The sequence below is a fragment of the Hyla sarda genome, chromosome 6, assembly GCF_029499605.1.
Source record: "Hyla sarda isolate aHylSar1 chromosome 6, aHylSar1.hap1, whole genome shotgun sequence".
In the NCBI taxonomy this organism is placed as follows: domain Eukaryota; kingdom Metazoa; phylum Chordata; class Amphibia; order Anura; family Hylidae; genus Hyla; species Hyla sarda.
This window is the reverse complement of record NC_079194.1, coordinates 87,422,991-87,443,340: the sequence shown is the minus strand read 5'-3', so window position 1 is coordinate 87,443,340 and position 20,350 is coordinate 87,422,991. Positions and strand designations below refer to the sequence as shown.

The 20,350-nt window shown below is 37.9% G+C and overlaps 1 protein-coding gene across 1 annotated transcript in view; it reads right to left on the bottom strand.

Moving 5' to 3' along the window:
• CACNA2D3 (calcium voltage-gated channel auxiliary subunit alpha2delta 3) overlaps positions 1-20,350 on the bottom strand; it is a 1,201,789-nt gene that overhangs the window by 317,580 nt on the left and 863,859 nt on the right. Inside the window, exons 21-26 of the mRNA XM_056524384.1 lie at positions 18,293-18,360; positions 15,011-15,056; positions 14,822-14,919; positions 12,627-12,720; positions 11,194-11,289; positions 9,574-9,695 (exon numbers count right to left, since the gene is read on the bottom strand). Coding sequence (XP_056380359.1) covers positions 9,574-9,695; positions 11,194-11,289; positions 12,627-12,720; positions 14,822-14,919; positions 15,011-15,056; positions 18,293-18,360 — 524 coding nt within the window. The remainder of the gene's footprint in view (positions 1-9,573; positions 9,696-11,193; positions 11,290-12,626; positions 12,721-14,821; positions 14,920-15,010; positions 15,057-18,292; positions 18,361-20,350) is intronic.

Sequence of the window (20,350 nt, the reverse complement as noted above, 5' to 3'; positions counted from 1 at the left end):
CACTTATAAAAATAAGGCACAAAATATATTGCCTATATTTGTTCACTAATAAGACAGCTATTTCAAGGGGTTGTAGGGGCAGAGATTGTTAAATGTGTGTCCCAGGCTGCATTGAAAATAACAAAGCAGTATACTTACTGTAACTGGGCTGCTCCACCACCACTGCTGGTCTTCGCTGAACCTAGTCTTTGCTGTGGCCCTCTTCTTCACTACTTCCGCTGGCATTTTGTGTGGATAGGAAATGCTCGCTCAGTAGCTAATAAGTATTAAAAGCCTAAAGATCAGTTGCTGATCGGGAATTTATTGTTCATTTAGAACTACGAGCAAGTAAAAAAGAGTATTGCAGCACTGCGATCGAGAAATAGGTCGAGAAACCATTAGCTTAGGTGGAGCAGGCCAGAAACATATGTTATTTTCTTAATTTTCAGAGCAGCCCGAGCCACATATTTAAAATATCCCCTGCATGGACATCCTATTTAAAGGTTTGTACAAGATTAGAAAAACTGTCTACTTTTTTTCCTGCATTACTTTTATCAGAACTGAATGATCATTGGGAAGCTGGAAAAAGTTATCAGAACAATCCAAAGTACCTAAATGTTATGGTTTCATTCATTTTTACTAGGTCATTCACTACCAAACTGCTATTTTTATCCTTATTGGAGTTATCCCATGATATAGTCAAGACATGTTGCCACTCTAGTTGCACTGTACGAGTTTAAACATTGAATCTTCATAGAGTTTGTATGTTCTACCCATTTTTGCTTGGTGTTCTCCCACATTACAATAAAAACATACTGAAAGGATAGAATAATATCCCTCATGGGACAATAGTACTGTATGGCATGTTGGTGCTATTTAAGCTACATAAATACAAGTTTTTCCTACTTCTTAGACATTTCTGAAACTTAGAAAGAATAAAAAAAAATGTCTGCGACCTCTATATCCAAAGAGATCAATGCTTAAAAGAGTTATCCATTTTGGGCAATATGTTTTTGTTAAAAGGGTTATAATTAGGAGGAATGGATGTTAGCTGCAGCTATTTCAAGTATTAGATCAACATTAAGACTTTTTTCCTATCCGCAGGACAATGGATAAGTGAATGATACTGAGGTGGTCTGACTGTTTTGTCCCTTGTTATCTCGCGGACAGGTCCCAAGTTTTTGATGAGAATTAAGCCCTGTTCCATTAATTGTCTATAGGAGCTGCCAGAGATTGCTAAGTTATGTACCTAGCTATCTCCAACAGCTTCCATTGAAAATAAATTGAATGGTAGTGTACATGTGACTCTATTCCAATGGGAGACTTGAAACCCCTTTCTGGAGATTGGGTGGGGGGCAGAAGTATAGCTTTCATTCATAGAGTCATGTCATGACACTGTAATATATCCCTCTCATAAAGGATCCCAAATGCTCCTGTCAGACATCATATGGCTTTATATGGGGTTTACAGGGGATTAATCATAATTTCCCTCATTTTGACTTAAAAATAGCACTAACAGTATGGCTGTTGGAGGCTCCAATGCAAGTGTGTATACAGCGCTATATGAAGTATGCATTTTTATTAGGATGATAATACACATCTTGTATACAAGACTTGTGGGAGCAGGCACTGTGAGATCTGTCTGTTGGTAGCATTCTCCTAACCCTCTTAATACTTTATATATTGTCTGGAAAGAGTTATACTTTACTGGACTCCAAGGATAAGATCTATTTTTCTAATTTCTTAAGAAATTATTCAGCAGAAGTTGTTTTCTGCATCCCATCTTTTCTCTCCACAAAGACCAAGAGATGATATAAATTATGATCCCAACAATGTCGTCATGTCTGAAAGTTGTTTTTTCATTTCATTTCAGGTCAATGGGTAGCACTAAATTCCAGCCAGTTGACGGGAGAACCTCTGAATGAGTTTCATTACTGCTGGCTAGGACCCGTGGCCTGTGCCCAAAAATATTCTGTTCTCCTTTTACAACAAATCTACATTTTGTGTCAGCTAATGGGAATTATTCCAGCCCTTCTGTGTATTTTCAACTTGCACTGTAGCATTTCAACCAAGAATCTTCGTGCCTCGTCCACCATACCTAAGTGTTCCAGCATTGACGAACCAGCCAAGAGCAGTCAATGAATTGCATATATTTCCATTACAATGAATACATTATATTAATGATGAGATACAATGTACACAAAGGCAGGATGCTTATCACAGGGGAAGTTATGGTATTAATTTATTTTTCAGTGCACGCTTGGTGTTTTTTTTACACTGTATTATGCTTTTTTCCAAAATGAAGGATTCAGAAACATAAAATACAATATCCTACTGAGAAAAGCCAGGATGATATCTTCATGTTCCTTGTTATGTAAAGACCACTTAACTTAATGGACAAATCAAAGTATTGACTAATGCACACACATATGGAAAGTAGTCAGCTGATTGGTTAAGTAGAGTGGTTTCGAAGCCTCGCAATAAGAATGTAGATGAGTGGCCAAGTTCTACGGTAGAAACATTATTTATGAATGAAGAATAAAAAAAATTTAAAAAGTTAAGATCTTGCTATGCCACCAGCATTCTTGTATCATACTGATATCATAGTTGACTTGATTAACAAGAAAGTCACTGTTTACGCCTGAATACCATTTTCTAAATACAGTGAAAAAGATGCATTCGAATCCTGGCCTAACTTTCACCCAAAAAATGCTTACTTGGGCTTGCAATTTTTTATAAGTTTTAGACACTTTTGGATCTTGCACTGAAAAAGTGGAGTGGTTTAGTGAAAACAGAGCATTGCTTCATGTATAACACTGTGTGCCAAAAAAATATGCATCAAAATGTTGTTATAATTTTAAATAAAGTAAATCAACACTTAGACTAGACAGTCCCCTGATGTGCAAGATTGATCAAACAGCCAATCTCATGCATTTTTAGAGTTTATATTCTAAGTTTAAATTGTCAGAATTAGACAGTATTAATAAATATGGGCCAGTAAGTTTAAAATTGTGCACTGGTTAAAGGGGTATTCCAGGCATAACCTTTTTTTATATATATCAACTGGCTCCGGAAAGTTCAGATTTTGTAAATTACTTCTATTAAAAAATTTTAATCCTTCCAATAGTTATTAGCTTCTGAAATTTTCTGTCTAACTGCTCAATGATGATGTCACGTCCCGGGAGCTGTGCATGATGGGAGAATATCCCCATAGAAACTGCACAGCTCCCGGGACGTGAGTCATCAGAGAGCAGTTAGACAGAAAACAACAACTTCAGAAGCTAATAACTATTGGAAGGATTACAATTTTTTAATAGAAGTAATTTACAAATCTGTTTAACTTTCCGGAGCCAGTTGATATATAAAAAAAAGTTTTGGCCTGGAATACCCCTTTAATTTCTTATTGTATTTTATAAATAGTAGATATCTAACACAAGGCTTCAAATATCCTGCATCAACACATATGTGTTAGTTATAATTTGCAGACTTTCTGTAACCCTCACTAGAGAAAGCACAGGAGCTTGGCGCATACTGTTATACATTGAACTCAGTAACACAGAATGCAGAAAGATTCCGGGGGTTATTTATCAATAATGGTCTTGGCTAGATATTTTTTTTGGTTTGTCTAGATGCATTTTTTTTGTGTGGTGCTGCTCCAAATGTATCATATTGTTGGAGTGACCATGATAAATTTGGCACTGATCTGCACCCAGATCATTTTCTACCCCGCTTTCAGATCATGTCTATCCTGCTTCTAAGGCTAGGATTCACCTTGATTCTTTTTCCTCCATTTTTTTTAAAGAAAAAAAATGCCTGAAAAGATGCCAGAAAATGCAATGTCCTGCATCTGACGTTTTTTTCTGGCATTTTTACATTTGAGTGGAAATTGCATTTCTAGCCCCTTTGGAGTTTTTTTTTTTTTATATGTGTTGGATACCAAAAAAGTAAAAAAATAAAAAAGCATGCAGTAGGGATGGGAAAAAATGTATTTAACAACATTTTTATTTTTTATAACAAAATTTAAATTAATTGTTTATAAAGTGTGTGTGTGTTTCACTTTTTTTCTAAATTTTTTACATTTTTTAGGTAGTACTATTACCCCCAGTATGGGACAGACTGTCCCATGATGGGAGTAATAGTACCTGTACTAATAGACATATTGCCCCGGGTATGACACTCCAGACACCCAATGCAATCGTCCTATCAATTGCAGAGATGCGGAGCGGCTCTATACAGCGCTCGTATCTCTGCTCTGTACTCCGGCCAGTGATGCGAATAGAACATCACTCATTCATATTTTCCGCCCAGAGTGGTAATTGGCCAAATGGTTGCAGCCAATCACGGCTCTCAGAGGGAAATATGAACGAGTGATGTTCTATTTACATCACTGGTTGGAGTATAGTGCAGAGATGCGAGCGCTGTATAGAGCCGCTACGCATCTCTGCAATAGATGGGGCGATCACATTGAGTGTCAGGAGTGACATCTGCTGTGATCTTTCCTTAACTGCAGGTACTACTGCTCCCAACATGGAGCACACTCTGCTCCATGCTGGGAGCTGTAGTACCTGCATTAATAGACAGATCGCAGCATGTGTAACTTCTGACACCTGTTGCAATCTGTCCATTAATGCAGGTACTACAGCTCTAAGCATTGAGCAGACTGTGCTCCATGTTGGGAGCAGTAGTACCTGCAGTTAAAGGGGTACTCCGGTGGAATTTTTTTTTTTAAATGAACTGGTGCCATAAAGTTAAACAGATTTGTAAATTACTTCTATTAAAAATTAACCCTTTCAGTACTTTATAGCAGCTGTTTGCTAGAGAGGAAAATCTTTATTTTTTTAATTTCTTTTTTGTGTTGTCCACAGTGCTCTTTGCTGACACCTGATGCCCGTATCAGGAACTGTCCAGAGCAGGAGAAAATCCCCATAGCAAACCTATGCTACTCTGGACAGTTCCTGACACGGACAGAGGTGTCAGCAGAGACCACTGTGGACAACACAAAAAAGAAATTCAAAAATTAAAGAATTTCCTCTGTAGCATACAGCTGCTAAAAAGTACTAAAAGGATTAAGATTTTTTAATAGAAGCAATTTACACATCTGTTTAACTTTCTGGCACCAGTTCATTTAAAAAAAAAGTTTTCCACCGGAGTAGCTTTTTATGGAAAGATCACAGTGGATGTCACTCCTAACACTCGCTGTGATCCTCCTGTATAATGTATAGATGCGGCCGGCCGCTCCTCTATGGTCTGCACTGCTGTATATATACACCTATTCATATTTCCCACATGGAGCTGTGAGTGGCTGGAACCATCTGGCTAATCACAGCTCTCTGCGGGAAATATGAATAGGTGTATATATACGGCAGTGCAGGGGATCATAGAAAAGCAGCCGCTCGCATCTATAAATGATACAGAAGGATTGCAACGGACCCAGGGTGATCTGTCAATTAGTACAGGTACAACTACTCCCATCATGGAACAGTGTGTTCCATGATGGGAGTAGTAGTACTACCTAAAAATGTAAAAACTATAAAAATAAAAAAGTGAAAAACACACAAACACTAGATTTTAATTATTGGCGGCTACATTTTTAGCTCTCTGCCCGCACACATAAAAATTTCAAAAAATGTTGTTATAAAAAAGATAAATTTCACTAAATACAGATTTTTTTCATCATTATTGTATCTTTTTTTTTTTTTTATGGTACCCTAAGAATTTGTATTAAAAAGGTATCTCCATCCCTTTTTTGGATCGCTAAAGTCCAAAAAAGAATTTAAACCGTCTGCAAAAATGCCAAAGGAGTAGTACATTTTTTTTTTAGACTTGGTCAGGAGGTGGTCTAGATTTGCGGGTTTTTTTGCACCATTTGCGGAAAAATTTGCGGAAAAATTTTAAACACGAAGATAATAAATTTGTGACCACTGCATATGTCTAGCAACACCAAAAGGGCAAAATGATGGAATTTAGAACTTAAAAAAATAAAAAAGGCAAAAAAAAGGCAATTAGCGCAAAGTTAAATTTAATTCACAGATTTTGACCAAAAAAAGGAATAGAACACAATGATAAATCCCCCCCCTCCGTGTTTACTATATTGGTCATTGCAAATCTATATCTATGCAAAGGATTTGGACCTCTGTATCAAAAGACCAGAGCTCCAACCTCCAAGATATATTAAAAGCACAAAATTGTGAACCTTAAAAAAACATGATGATGCAGCATTAATTATTTTTATGCTATGCACTGTTGCAATAAATCTTCACATTTTAATCTATGCCAAAATAAGAAATAACAATTCCACATTCTCTTCATTGTATAAATCTCCAGGGTAATTGTCAGACTAGTTAAGCCTTAAATTTGAACATTTACTTTTGGAGCTCCCTTTCTAGCTTGAGTTTCATATCTATCCTTTGTAAATACCACCCAACACTATCGATATTCATCATGGACCTACTGTCCTATGCCTTCTGTCCGCTTTTGCAATGTTGGATGTTTTTGTCTCATTTGTGTGATCTTAACTTATGTAAAATATTATTGAAAGGACATTTGACTTCACAGATGGTTTATAGTTGGGGGAAATATTCAGCATAATGTGCGAATGTTTGATGAATATAAGACAGGAGATGGGTTCACAGTAGAAGATGAGTAACAGGCCGGCAGCTGTAGTATTTGAAGAGATCATAGGAAGGAAGTAGGAGGATGAGAGTCCAGATAAAAGACACATGGAGCAATGAACGTGAGAAAATGTAAGGACTCTGAATTATATTTTCATTTAAGATAGGAGATACAACATAATTATTTGTTGGATGCAAATTTGACCTGAAATTCATATTTCATGGACAACATGTAGTGAAGATGTTTGTGTGAAATTTTCAATGAAAAGAACACATTATGGATTGGGGAATACTGGAGTTTTCAAATAAAAAAAATAAAAAATAAAATCAAACCCAGCAATATCTGAATCGTCTTTATAATAAAGGGTTCTGGAAACTTGGTTTAGTAGGCTGGAGCCCATCAGTCAGACAACAATGGAGAGATTAATACATCTGCCACTAATGATGATCCCATGTTGCGTGGGATTTTCAAAGTGTTCCTAAGCAGAATGACTCAATTAGAAAACAAAACAAATGTGAAGTTGACACCCCGAGGAAATATGGCACAGAAGTTAATAACTTGTCTGCCGTGGAATTCTCTCCGGTTAGGATTGCTTTTGGAAAACATTCATAAATGGACTTAACAAATGTGGAAGATCTGAAATTCAGATTTTTATTACCTTCCCTATCCCAAAACCAGGGAGACTGTCTTGTACAAGTTTCAATAAATCTTTTAGAAAAAAAACATGTTACATCTGAAAGCAATTGAAATAAACAAGATGATGTTCTTGTTATGTGCAATCAAGTCGAAAATGCAACCTTGGGATGGCTGTGTTGGATTCCATCAAGTTAGCTTTGCATAGTTCAGTCGTGAGTTCTGTGTGGTCGGTTCTGTGTATTATGAGCTGGTTGTGGCTATTGATAAGTGAGTCAGAGCTATAGAAAACTTAAGTTAAGTAAAAATTAAAACCATGTTTGATTGTATCACATAGAATGATCCAGTCTACTTCCCTAAAGAAGAGAGCAAAATAGTGGTTTTAATAAAATCTTGTCTATTCTTGCAGATTTTTCTGGTGTTTTTATAGCAGATATATATTTTTAGTATTTCAGGCCCATTGGGGGTATTAATCAAGAGTGGTTTAGATGCACATCTTTTTACCACATTAATTTGTATGGTGGAAACTGGGTACCTGCATTCAATTTATTACATAGGGCAGAGCATGTGAAAAATCTGGTGCTGATCACATTTCTTACTTCAGTACTCCACTTTGAATAGTGCCCCCTCTGCGACTTTTTGTGCATTATTTAAACCTGTGCGAAAAAATGTGCACCATTTTAGTAATACTGTCCACAGTCGGTTTTATAAGCCAAGTCAGGGCTGGTGCTAATTTTGAGCCTTAGTTACTTGCACCAAAAAATGCAACAAACTGAAAAGTTGCACATCCTAAATGCCTGAACACTGCATGATACTGCATGACTTGGTAAATTCTTTTTGAAAAACATTCTAAATGAAAAGTCACTAAACTTTGGCACAAAAAATAATTACACCAAAGAACAGCAAAAAAATGGGGTAAAACAATTCACAAATTCCCCCATTTGTACTAATATCATTGGAAGCCAACTAACCATTCAGTACAGAGGCATAGCTGGCAGGCAGAGAGGCAGTGGCGCTAAGCAGATTTACATGGTGACTGAGGCTCACTCACTGTGTTCCAAGGTTGAGGGGCTTACATAGTATAAAACTGTTCCTTAATGTTCCTTTTTAACTACATGTGTGGCCTTAGGAAGCAGATGTAGTTGAATACTATGGCAGAATAAGCAACCATCATCTTCCTGAACCGACATACATTTTTGTAGGCTTCAGACCTGCTGCCTACAAGACCTGATGCAGGCCGGGGAGAAGTGGCGATGTTACATGCTGCATGTAGTGCAGCACCATGCAACTTACAATGAAGGTCATAGATTAGAAGAGGCAAAAGTCCTTATAGCGGCCTGGGCCAGATGGAGTATTTTCCCCTATTAGTATTTACCCACATATTTGCTCTCATTTACCAACAGCATTCCAAATCTTTTTGTCGGGTTATGCGTCTAAATTCTGTGTAAATTCTGAATGTGCAACAGAAAAAACTCAACAGAATCAGAAACACTAAGAGTGAAAAAAAAATACAAAATGGGCATGGTTTTCGGAAAAAGAGGCATGTTCCCTACATTTCATCCAAAATCATTTGTCTTTTCTGAAAGCCACTCTGAAAATCATGTGAATTTTCTGGGAAGAAAACCCTACACTTTAAAGCATGTATGAAGTTTCCAAAAGTGGAGTAAATTAGTAAATACCATGGAAAAAAAAGGTCGGAACAGCAAAAAACACAACAAAAACTACACTCCACTCTTAGGAAATCAGGGCCATTGTGTTGCTCAGTGTATTTGTCTTATCGGGGTGCACTTGTGTGTTGCCCTGTTTATGTGGATGTTTCGTAGCCCTGTGTATTGTTCATTAAGAGACTTTTCAATTAAGAGTTTATTACCATGTAGTATATATATATATATATATATATATATATATATATATACACATAAAAAGCAAAATCATCGGTAGTTGCAGTATCTTGTAATACCTTTTTTATTGGACTAACAAGATTGTGTAGAGACAAGCTTTCGGGATTCCTCCCTTTATCAAGTCATAAGCATGCTTATGACTTGATAAAGGGAGGAATCCCGAAAGGTTGTATCTACATAATCTTGTTAGTCCAATAAAAAAAGGTATTACAAGATACTGCAACTACCGATGATTTTGCTTTTTGCATCACTGGACTAATACGGCTACTCCTAACTACTCATATATATATATATATATATATATATATATATATATATATATATTTACATATATATATATATATATATATATATATATATATCATGAAAGTATGTTATAGATGCAAGTTAAAGATAAAACATATATATGGTAGACACATATGATCCTCCAGTATTATTAGTTACTGACCTGTACTAAAAGGGATGGAATACACAAAACTTCCAGGAATCTGTTCCGCAGCTCGGCGATACCACAAGGGAAAGTGGTCAGCATTGTATATGCTCTCTCTGTCCTCGGATGTAAGAAAATCTCTTGAAACATAAGAAAAATAATTTAAATTTTTATACTGTATAGCTGGACATGAATAAGAAATACTATGAGATCAAAAGACCAACACCAAATACATGTAGATTAAAACACATATTTTACATAGTATAACTTCTAGAACAGAATACAGTGTCATACAGAATTATAATATGTAGCACTATGGAGTACAAAATGGGGCATATCACAGACAACATGCACTGCAGTAAAGGGCTGGGTATGCACATGATGTCTTACGCTCAGACCTGACCAGATTAGTCTTTGAGAGGGTACTAATTAGGCACATGTAAGTTGCCTGTAATTCGGACCTTGCATCAATACCTAATAGTTTACAGTCATCTAGAAATTCTATCTGGCCAAATTATTGTAACATAGTAACATAGTTCATAAGGTTGAAAAAAGACCAGAGTCCATCAAGTTCAACCTATAACCCTAATAAGTCCCTACTGAGTTGATCCAGAGGAAGACAAAAAAACCTCATACTAGAGGTAAAAATTCCTTCCCGACTCCAATATCGCACTCAGAATAAATCCCTGGATCAACCTTCTGTCCCTATAAATCTAGTATACATAACCAGCAATGTTATTACTCGTCTGTGCTGGTGTAGAAACCTTCTTTCCTCAAGACGTAGAGGATGCCCCCTTGTTATAGATACAGTCCTGTATACTTGCTCATTTGGTTAGCTTCACATCCACGTTTCACGTTAAGTGTACGTGTCTTGTTGTGTTGGAGGTGTATAAATCATTACTCTACAGCTATAGGAATGTGGCCCAGTGACTTGCAGCAGATGGTAAGATAAGCCAAAGCAATACACCACAGAGCACTGCATTCAAAGCGGCTAAGTGAATTCTACAAACAACCTAACACAAAACTGCTGTGTGCTGAGCTCAAGGTCAAGGAGGATAAGCAACATCTCAGTCTAAACTCCAGAACATAAAAAACCAAACATAGAAAGTTGGCATTAAACAAATTAGCTGGACAGAATTCCACAACTGGGGTGCAGAGCATCTCAAACTACAATATTATACAATGATTAACATTAGAGAATCCAAGATACATTTTCAGACTTTCTAAGTTGCAATATCTCCACTTAAAGATAGCTGGAAAATTACATTTAGGTTACTTCTATCTTATGAAATGTTTAAGGGGAATGTCCACTTAGGACAACAAGTGCTTCTTTTCTCTGCAGTGCCTCCTCAGAGAAAATTAGATATTACACATTACCCACTCAAATTAATAGTCTGGCTTGGCAATGCAAGGAAACTTCTTGCTGCTCCCCATTTCGGTTTTCAAAAATGATCCTGAATATTGAACCCCTTTATAAGAACCCATAATTTCTTAACAGTGTATTTAATAACTTATTCCATTTGAGAGATCAAGTGATCTTCCTTTCGTGTGTGAATAGTAAAGTAGGCTATACAAAAATATCTGTCAGTCCATCGGGATACAACTATTTATCATAAACATTTATACATTTATACTTACTTGTAAGTGAGCTGCTCTGGCCCCACAAAGAGATTCACACGGGTAAGTCCAGTGCGTGTTCCCAGAAAAGCAATTTCAACATCTTTATCAGAATTTCTGGAAAATTTTTTAAAAAGATTTAATTATACAAAAAGGTATGTTCCTACTGCCCCAATTTTTTAACAAAATTGCAAGTGGAAATGTGGGTTGGATTATTAAACCAAATTTCATTATCTCAGGGCTGTCCCGGGGCTGTTTTGTATACAAGTTATAGGTCTGGGGATAATACCTTTAAAGGGGTACTCCACCGAAAAACATCCAAAGGATAGGGAATAAGATGTCTGATTGTGGGAGACCCACCACTGGGGACCCCCATGATCTCTGAGCCTGCAGCAGCAGCGTCCGGAACACAGAAGCCAGGAGCTTCCGCGTTTGTGATGTCAAGCCATGCCCCTTCCATTCATGTCTATGGGAGGGGGCGTGATGGCTACTAAGTAGCCGTCACGCCTCCTCCTATTGACATGAATGGAGGGGGCATGGCGGCTGTAGTCGACAGTCATCAGGCACAGAGCAGAGTTTGCTCCATGTGCGGATGACTGGGGTGCCATGCCAGAGATCGCAGGGGTCCCCAGTGGCGAGACCCCCGTGAACAGACATCTTACCTAAGATGTTTTTCGGAGGAGTACCTCTTTAAGAGCCTAATAATAGAAATGTAAAAGAGGGCAGGGTTGATAAAGAGGAACCTGTGAACATGCTAATGGTTCTGACTTTCTTATGACTTATTTTTTTCTAAAACTGAGGTTTATTAAGAAAAAAATTATTAGAAATGCTTAGTATGAGCATAACATCTCACTGACCTGTAGGCTGATCTTGATCTGTCATTACAGACTTAAAACATCGACTAGACCTGCCATCTATGAACACCCAAACTTGTGCCAGACATTACCAATTTAAGTGTAACTAAACATTCTTGTTGAAAACTCTATGCCAAGCTTGTCATTGAGCCAAGTGCTCCATACCATAGGGTTACCCAGTGTCATCTTCCTTTAGAGCATAATGGAAAATATGACTGTGTAGATGTCAGAAGTAGTGTTGAGCACTAATATTCGTAATGCAAATTTTTAGCGTGAACATTGGGACTTCGCAATTTCACCAATATTTAGAATATAATTCTATATATTCGTAATGATGAATATTCTTTTTTTTCACATGCAAATTATTTTGCGGATTTTTTCATGGCAAAAAAAAAGTGAACAAACATAGCGAGTATGCGAATTTTGCGAACATAGGACGAATAATCATCAATATATTCGCAAAATATTGCGAATTCGAATATGGCCCCTACTGCTCATCAGTAGTCAATAGTCATCTTGGCCTCATGCCTTGGATTTAAATGGCATTCATTGACTGACATTATTCACAACATTTTGCCATACATAAGTACATGTACTCACTCTGATTTGTTTAGTGCCAGGCTGGTCCAGTAAGCTTCCAGCGGGGCACTGACCACAGCATCAAACAGAACCTCTTGTATAAGCTCCTTGTCACCTGCACCGAAAAGAGCCAAAGTGAGCAACTAGAAACTATTTACCTATATACCTGAGAGAGGAGCAAGGTTAGATTAACAAGGTTAGATGGCACCCATATGTCATTCAGACACCAGCAAGCATTCTGTAAAAGCATAGATTATTAATCTCATATCTCTTTCTTATAGTTATAGGGAATCTGTCATCAGATTTTACCCTATATAATGCCTAGCAACGTGTTATATACAGTAAAATCTACATCCTCACCATCCCTGGGATATGTTTCTGCCTGCAGGGAGGGTGAGGGTATGAAGTTACAATAGGGACATAAATAACTCAAAAATCACAGAAAAAAGGCTCCTATTCCCATTATGATGCAGATCAGCCACAATGCTATATATATATATATATATATATATATATATATATATATATATATATATCTATATATATCACATAGACTCCACAGCACTCCAGAGAGTAAATCAAACAAGGTGTTTATTGACCCATATTGACATCATGATTGAGAAAGGCAGCATGACGTTGCCGAAATGTTGCATCCACGTTTGGTTTACTCTCTGGAGTGCTGTGGAGTCTATGTGAATTTGGATCTAATATTCAGTCTCTGACTGGGACTGTGCGATCTGCCTGAACCCGATGATCTGGTCTATCACTACACACCTGTGTGCTGCTTCTGCTGTTGGAGGTCTGTAGATAGATAGATAGCATTGTGGCTGATCTGCATCAGAATGGAAATGGGTGCCTAGCCTGCCTTTGTATCAGTAACCTTTGACCAGTAAGTAAGGATATGAAGTTAGAAAGTAAGAAGTCTTCTCCAGCTGTAATCATGCCCCCTCAGCGGGATAAAAAAAAAGACAGACAGCACTCCGTAGTGTGATACCGTTTTCAACAGGAATAGATGTGGTAAAAGTGATGCTTACCACATCAAGTTACACGCCACCAAGTGTAACTATGGAAAAGAGCAAAGGTTTTAGGTGCCTGCACCCCCTCAGTGTGACTGACAGCCTGCGGCACCGCTCTGCTCCCTAACACGGGGCAGAGGGATGATGCAGGCCATAGCCGGGCTGTCACTAATTCTGAGGGGGAATGATTACAGCCAGAGAGGATGGGACTAGGTGAGAGCAGTCACACTTATATAGAGAGAGTAGGACTGCTCACATGACTACTTAGCCCAGAAAGAGCAAAATATTACAGGAATAAATTAAATATGATCCTGGAAAATGTTCCATAATATTATATGTCAATCTGCCCAGCTCATCCTGCTCTATAACCTGATGCCTTTCAAAGTGATAGGTTCTCTTTAGGGGGACTCTGGAGGAAAACATTTTTTTAAAATCAACTGGTGCAAAGAAGTTCTAAACATTTGTAAATTACTTCTGTATAAAAATATTAATCCTTCCAGTACTTATCAGCCACTGTATGCTTCACAGTAAGTTGTGTAGCTCTCTCCTGCCTGACCACAGTGCTCTCTGCTGCAACCTCTGTCCATGTCAGGAACTGTCAGAAGCAGGAGAGGTTTTCTATGGGGATTTTACCTGCTCTGCACAGTTCCTGACATAGACAGAGATGTCAACAGAAAACACTGTGGTCAGACTGGAAAGAACTACACAACTTCCTCTGAAGTATACAGCAGCAGATACATACTGGAAGGATTACGATTTTTAAATAGAAGTAATTTACACATCTGTATAACTTTCTGACACCAGGTGATTTGGAAATATTTTTTTTCCCCCTATGAAGTACCCCTTTAAAAAAAAAGGTCATTTTCTGATAATGCATTTATTTTAACAAATGCTATTTTTAATGCTATGTTGTCTTGTTTTGCCCATCCTGATTATCTACGACAGTGTTTTCCAAACATTGTGCCTCCAGCTGTTGCAAATCTACAACTCCAAGCATACCCAGACAGCTACTGTATTGGCACATTGTTTGGAAAAAAAAACTGATCTATGAAATAAAGCTTAAAATATAGTTAAAGTAATTACTTTTCTACAACACAGTGTGATGTGGCCTACAAGGATCAGCAAGCAGATCTTTCCCATAGAAAAAGACAATACCAAAATAGAGGCTAGCAATGATTTATTTTTTTCATTAGCACTTACATTCCAGTAATGGCTCTTTTCCTGTGAGGTATTTTTTTATAGCTTTTAACTGAGTGAGGTGGCGATGTTCTGGGTGCAGGTCAGTATTGCAGTAGGTCCTATAAAGAAGATGCTGTTAGTTGTCCTTCAATATTTTATTTATAGATTCAAACAGCTTCTGAATGGTTTAATAGTGACTTCTATACTTACCACTCATCGGCTAAGGAGACATCAGGATGTTCTAAGTCATGTAAACCTGAAACAATGCAAACAAAGAAAAGTATCAATTATTGTTTTATTACATTACTAGCTGAGTACTCGGCGTTGCCCGGTTTTTCCTTCCTAATCCTTGTTGGGGTGGAAAATCAACAAAGGAGGAAGCTTTTGAATTCATATCCCATCCTCATATATTGTTGTCGTATCCCAACCCCATATTCTGTCCTCATATCTCAACCTCATATCCCGTCCCTATATGGCGTCCTCATATCTCAACCTCCTATCCCGTCCTCATATCCTGACCTCCTACCCAGACCTCATATCCCGTCCTGAAATCCCATCCTCATGTCCCTTCCTCATAGCCCGACCCCATATCCCATCCCCATATCCTGACCTCATATCTCGACCTCATATCCCGTCCTCTTATCATGTCCTCCTATCCCGTCCTCCTATCCCGACCTCATATCCTGACCTCATATCCTGACCTCATATCCCGTCCTCATATCCCATCCTCATATCCTGTCCTCATGTCCCGTTCTCATATTTTGACCTCATATCCAGTCCTCATATCCCGACCTCATATCCCGTCCTCATACCCCGACCTCATATTCCTTCCTCACATGCTGTCCTCATACCCCATCCTTATGTGCTATTCTCATATCCTGTCCTTAGGTGGGACTGATTTGTGATGAAGATATTGTAAGCTGAAAATAGAAGGGGACGTGGCTATGTGGGACTGGGCGGGATTTGCACGCCAGACCGATGAACAAAAAGGTTAGAGAATAAAAGGGGTGGGGCTTAAGCAGTGGGCATGTCTTTGTGAGATGGGGTGTGGCTTGCAAGCCGGATTGACACATTCACCAGGAGAAGCAGAGCAGAGCTTGTGGAGTAAGGTACTGGCAGTCCCATACACTTGCATCGGACTTGAAACAAAACCCACCTTTTATATAAGGGTGTAGGTAAGGGTTAATTTAACTATCATATATTTTTATTTGACATATAAGTAATATGTGTACCAGGTATTATTGAAATGTCTCCAGACGTACGGAAGTTATGTGGAAACATACATTTCCCATAGATTTGAATGGGACTTTAAACAAAAACCCTGACCCTCACAAATGGGGGTAGTTAAGGGTTAAATTAACTATCCTATATTTTAAGTGGACATATAAGTAACATGTGACCAAGTATGATCAAAATATCTCCAGCCGTTTAGAAGTTATGCAGTGACATATTTCCCATAGACTTGTATGGGACTTTAAACAAAAACCCCAACCCTGGCAAATGGGGGTGAGTAAGGGTTAAATGACCTATCCTATGCTTGTTGTTGACATATAAGTAACATGCCAAGTTTCATGTTAATATCTTCAGCCTTTTGGACGTGATGCTGGAACAAACACACACACACCCACACTTACACACACACACACACACACACACACAAGCTACTGGGCTAAATATACAGCAACAGGAGAATACAGCAGAACACTGCTAGCATAAAGATATAGATGAAACATGAGTATATAGATAAAACATGAGTATATAGATAGAACATGAAAAGCTATACAGCTGTAATGCAATAAATGAAGATATGAAACTATGAAAATATGAGGTACTTAGCTTGCAAATTTGGCGCCAAATAGCGTGGACCGTCCCACCACGGTAAGGTGACCTCATTCTGGGACGGACCCTACACTGTGTATATGCCTCTGTGTGAACAGTACAACAGGCATTGCAAGGTCTGAAACATCCAAGGCACCTTATATACACCTAATAGAGGTGGGTGGGGTGCAGGAGCCAACATGGAGGTAGCCACTCCCCCGTATGTGTAATACAACCAAAGGATAAATTGGCCAGCATGTTTCAGACCTTGCAATGCCTGTTGTACTGTTCACACAGAGGCATATACACAGTGTAGGGTCCATCCCAGAATGAGGTCAGCTTACCGTAGTGGGACGGTCCACGCTATTTGGCGCCAAATTTGCAAGCTAAGTATCTCATATTTTCATAGTTTCATAACTTCATTTATTGCATTACAGCTGTATAGCTTTTCATGTTCTATCTATATACTCATGTTTCATCTATATCTTTATGCTAGCAGTGTGCTGCTGTATTCTCCTGTTGCTGTATGTATATATATATATATATATATATATATATATATATATATAGTTTATAATAACTTTTATCACAGAGGCATCACGTTTATTAGGGAAACAAGATGAGTTTCTGTATGGGGATCATGGGAAATTAAAAAAACAAAAACCTAGAACCATAGTCAGGAAGCGGATCTCAAGGTTGATCCCTACAGTGGTCCCTCAACTTTCAATGGCCTTAGGTTACAATATTTTCACCATACAATGGTCTTTTCTTGAAACCAGACTCAACATAAAATGCTACGGACAGTCCAGATCTGCAAAAAGTGTCAATGGCTGGAAGAACTGACCAATCAGAATGGGCATTCACTGGTAAAACCCCTGTATTACTGAAGTGCATGCACTGACTCTCTGTCTTGTAGCGCCCCCTGCCGTACAGGGAGATATTACATGTTCTGTACTACTCTTTACCTGTGCCACAGTTAGCTGCTTCTGTGGACACCAGGTAAGGGTGGCTCTATTTAACTTTTTTGGGACACTGTGTGTACTGGAGAAGCTCCTGTCCTCTACATATACAGTGATTTAAATCTTCCAGCAGATCTTTCTTACTTTTATATATAAGGACTTGCTTTATCTATATTAGTTCTCTACTTTTTGTAATCCTTATTTTTTCCTATATTTGGATGACATTTTGGTGGCTTCAGGACCAATTACCAGGTTTCCATAGAGTTATGGTTTCAACATACAATGGATTCAACATACAATGGTCATTCTGGAACCAATTGATATTGTAACTTGAAGGACCACTGCATAGAGAAAGGAGCGTAAAGAAAAATCACTAGGACAAACCTGTACAGCTAGCTTACAGTATCAAACACTATTTTAGGTTGGAGGCTGGCTACCTGTCACTGCTGTATTTTCAGTCCTTCAAAGTTCTAAATATACCACTGTGGTAAGTGATCGGCCCAAATGGTGATGCTTATTTGTATTTTTCCCATATTACACAACCCATGCAAGCATGACTTATGGTATTCCACTCAGTGCCTATAGTTTACATACTGCCACATACGATTTTCTGTTGTTGGTTTTTTATTGTTTTCTCCTAGGTTCCTGTTTATAATACCCCATAGTACAGCTACATCCCTACCAACTAAAGCGAGTGGAATATAGTTGTCCTTACCTTCTTCTACAGTGACATTTCCTCTGAAGAAATATTTGCCATGTCCTCTTGAAAGCACAACTCCTAAGCTGAAAGAGAAAGAGTCAACCTGGGCAAAGGATATTAAAATATGTGTTTTGTTCCATGCACTAATATTTAATGCAAAATATTAACCCCTTCGCGACCCCTAAAATTTGGATGTGTGGCTTACAATTTCTTCCTCCTCACATTCTAAGACCTATAACTTTTTTATTTTTCTACTGAGAATCTACAATGCTTGTTATTACCGGCAGATGTCAGCTGCTGATATAAGTGGGCATCTGCCAATTATGGTTAAGACCCAACTCATAGGCCTACGCCATATCAAGCATCAAGAAGGGGTTAAAGAGTTATTCAATGTTGCATTTTTATTTTCACATACACATGTATTTAGCTGCAAATTTGCTGCTGCTAATTTTTTTAACCATTGGCTTCAAGGGGTAGAAAAATAAGCATCAGAAACTCTGTCACAAAATACATACATGTAAACGTGCCACAAATGTGATTTACCTCCTCATTCCCACTCCCACCAGCCTGTCTTGCTGCATAACACTTACTGTGTTTGGGGTCAGTGCATGCACTGCCCTCTCACCCAATCAGCAACTGAGACGGGACACCACAAGTGGCAGTGCAGGGACCAACAAGTGTAATGCAATGGGACTGGCTCTGGGAAGGTACGACAGATAAATATATGTTTTTTTAATGTTTTTCTCCAAGCTAAGCACATATATAAAAAAAAAAAATGCAACTCAGAATATCCTTTGAAATTCAAGAAATGTGGCCCTTTTTTTAAAGGACTTCTATAGTTTTATGTCAATACAGATAAAAGGATATAGATATTTTAAATGATATTTTTTTTAAATAAATTAAGTGTAATAACATTTTTGTTATTGTTTGTTTAAAAAGAAAATGATCACCGTTTGGCTTGTGCAACTTGCATGTTGTTCAATTCAGTGTCCATTTTACTCAGTCTCCAGCCATTCCTACCTTCTCCTGAAAGCTTATCTAAGCTAAATGCTCAATAAAAAAGTGGCTAAAGACTAAGCCATGAGAGATCCTGTATGACCAAACTGACACTGAAAATTAAAATTAATTCACATCTCCTCTGCCCATTGACTTTAAGGTTTTTTTCCGCTGTCCTGTTCACACTGCGGAAATTCTGCTAGCGGAATTCCAACGCTGAATTCCGTTCCGCTTAAAGAATGAGCATGTTCATTCTTCAAGTGGAATCCGCTAGCAGAAATCAATAGAAGTCAACGGTAAAAAAAAATCCGCCCAACATCGTTTTTCGCACGGAATTTGTGCGGAATTTGCGCAGAATTTGTGCGGAATTCGCGTGCAAATGTCTGAAAGAAAGTTCACTTCTTTCTCCCCCATTTCCGCACATAATTCTACGCGAATTCCGTGCAAATAAAATTCTTTTTTCCGCCCGTAAATTTTTCGGCGTGAATTCCTCTTGATTTACTCCATGTGAACGCACCCAGAGGCTGAAAACTCACCTTTTCTCAGCTGCAAGTGAGAGAGTAAGTTACAAGGGTATCTAGTCTAGATTACCTATCTTGAGTTAAATAGGTCAACATCCATGCAGATCTCTCTACCGTGCCAATAGTTTGCTAAAATAAAGCTAATAAAGCTTGTTTGTTTTATTTTTTATTTTTTCATATTATACCCTTACCCTATTTTATTAATTATTATTATTATTATTTTTTTTTTTTTCAAATCCTGGAAAGGCCCTTTAGTCTTGGTTCTCACAGTGTAGTTCCAGGCGTATTTTATTTAAAAATGTTGCGTATTTTTACAGATAACAAAAAAACTCCTTTTTTATATACTGTATACACAGACAAGCACTTTCTCATAGACTTACATAGAGCATATTCATTTAGCAAAAACATATGCTATTTTTTCACAATTTTCCGGATGAATTTAATTTAAAAAGAAACTATACGCCTGAAAATACACTGTGTGAACATAGAGTGTTCATCTGATCACAAAGGATTACCTACACTGGATACAATTGTAGTATACTGTCTGAACTGGTAT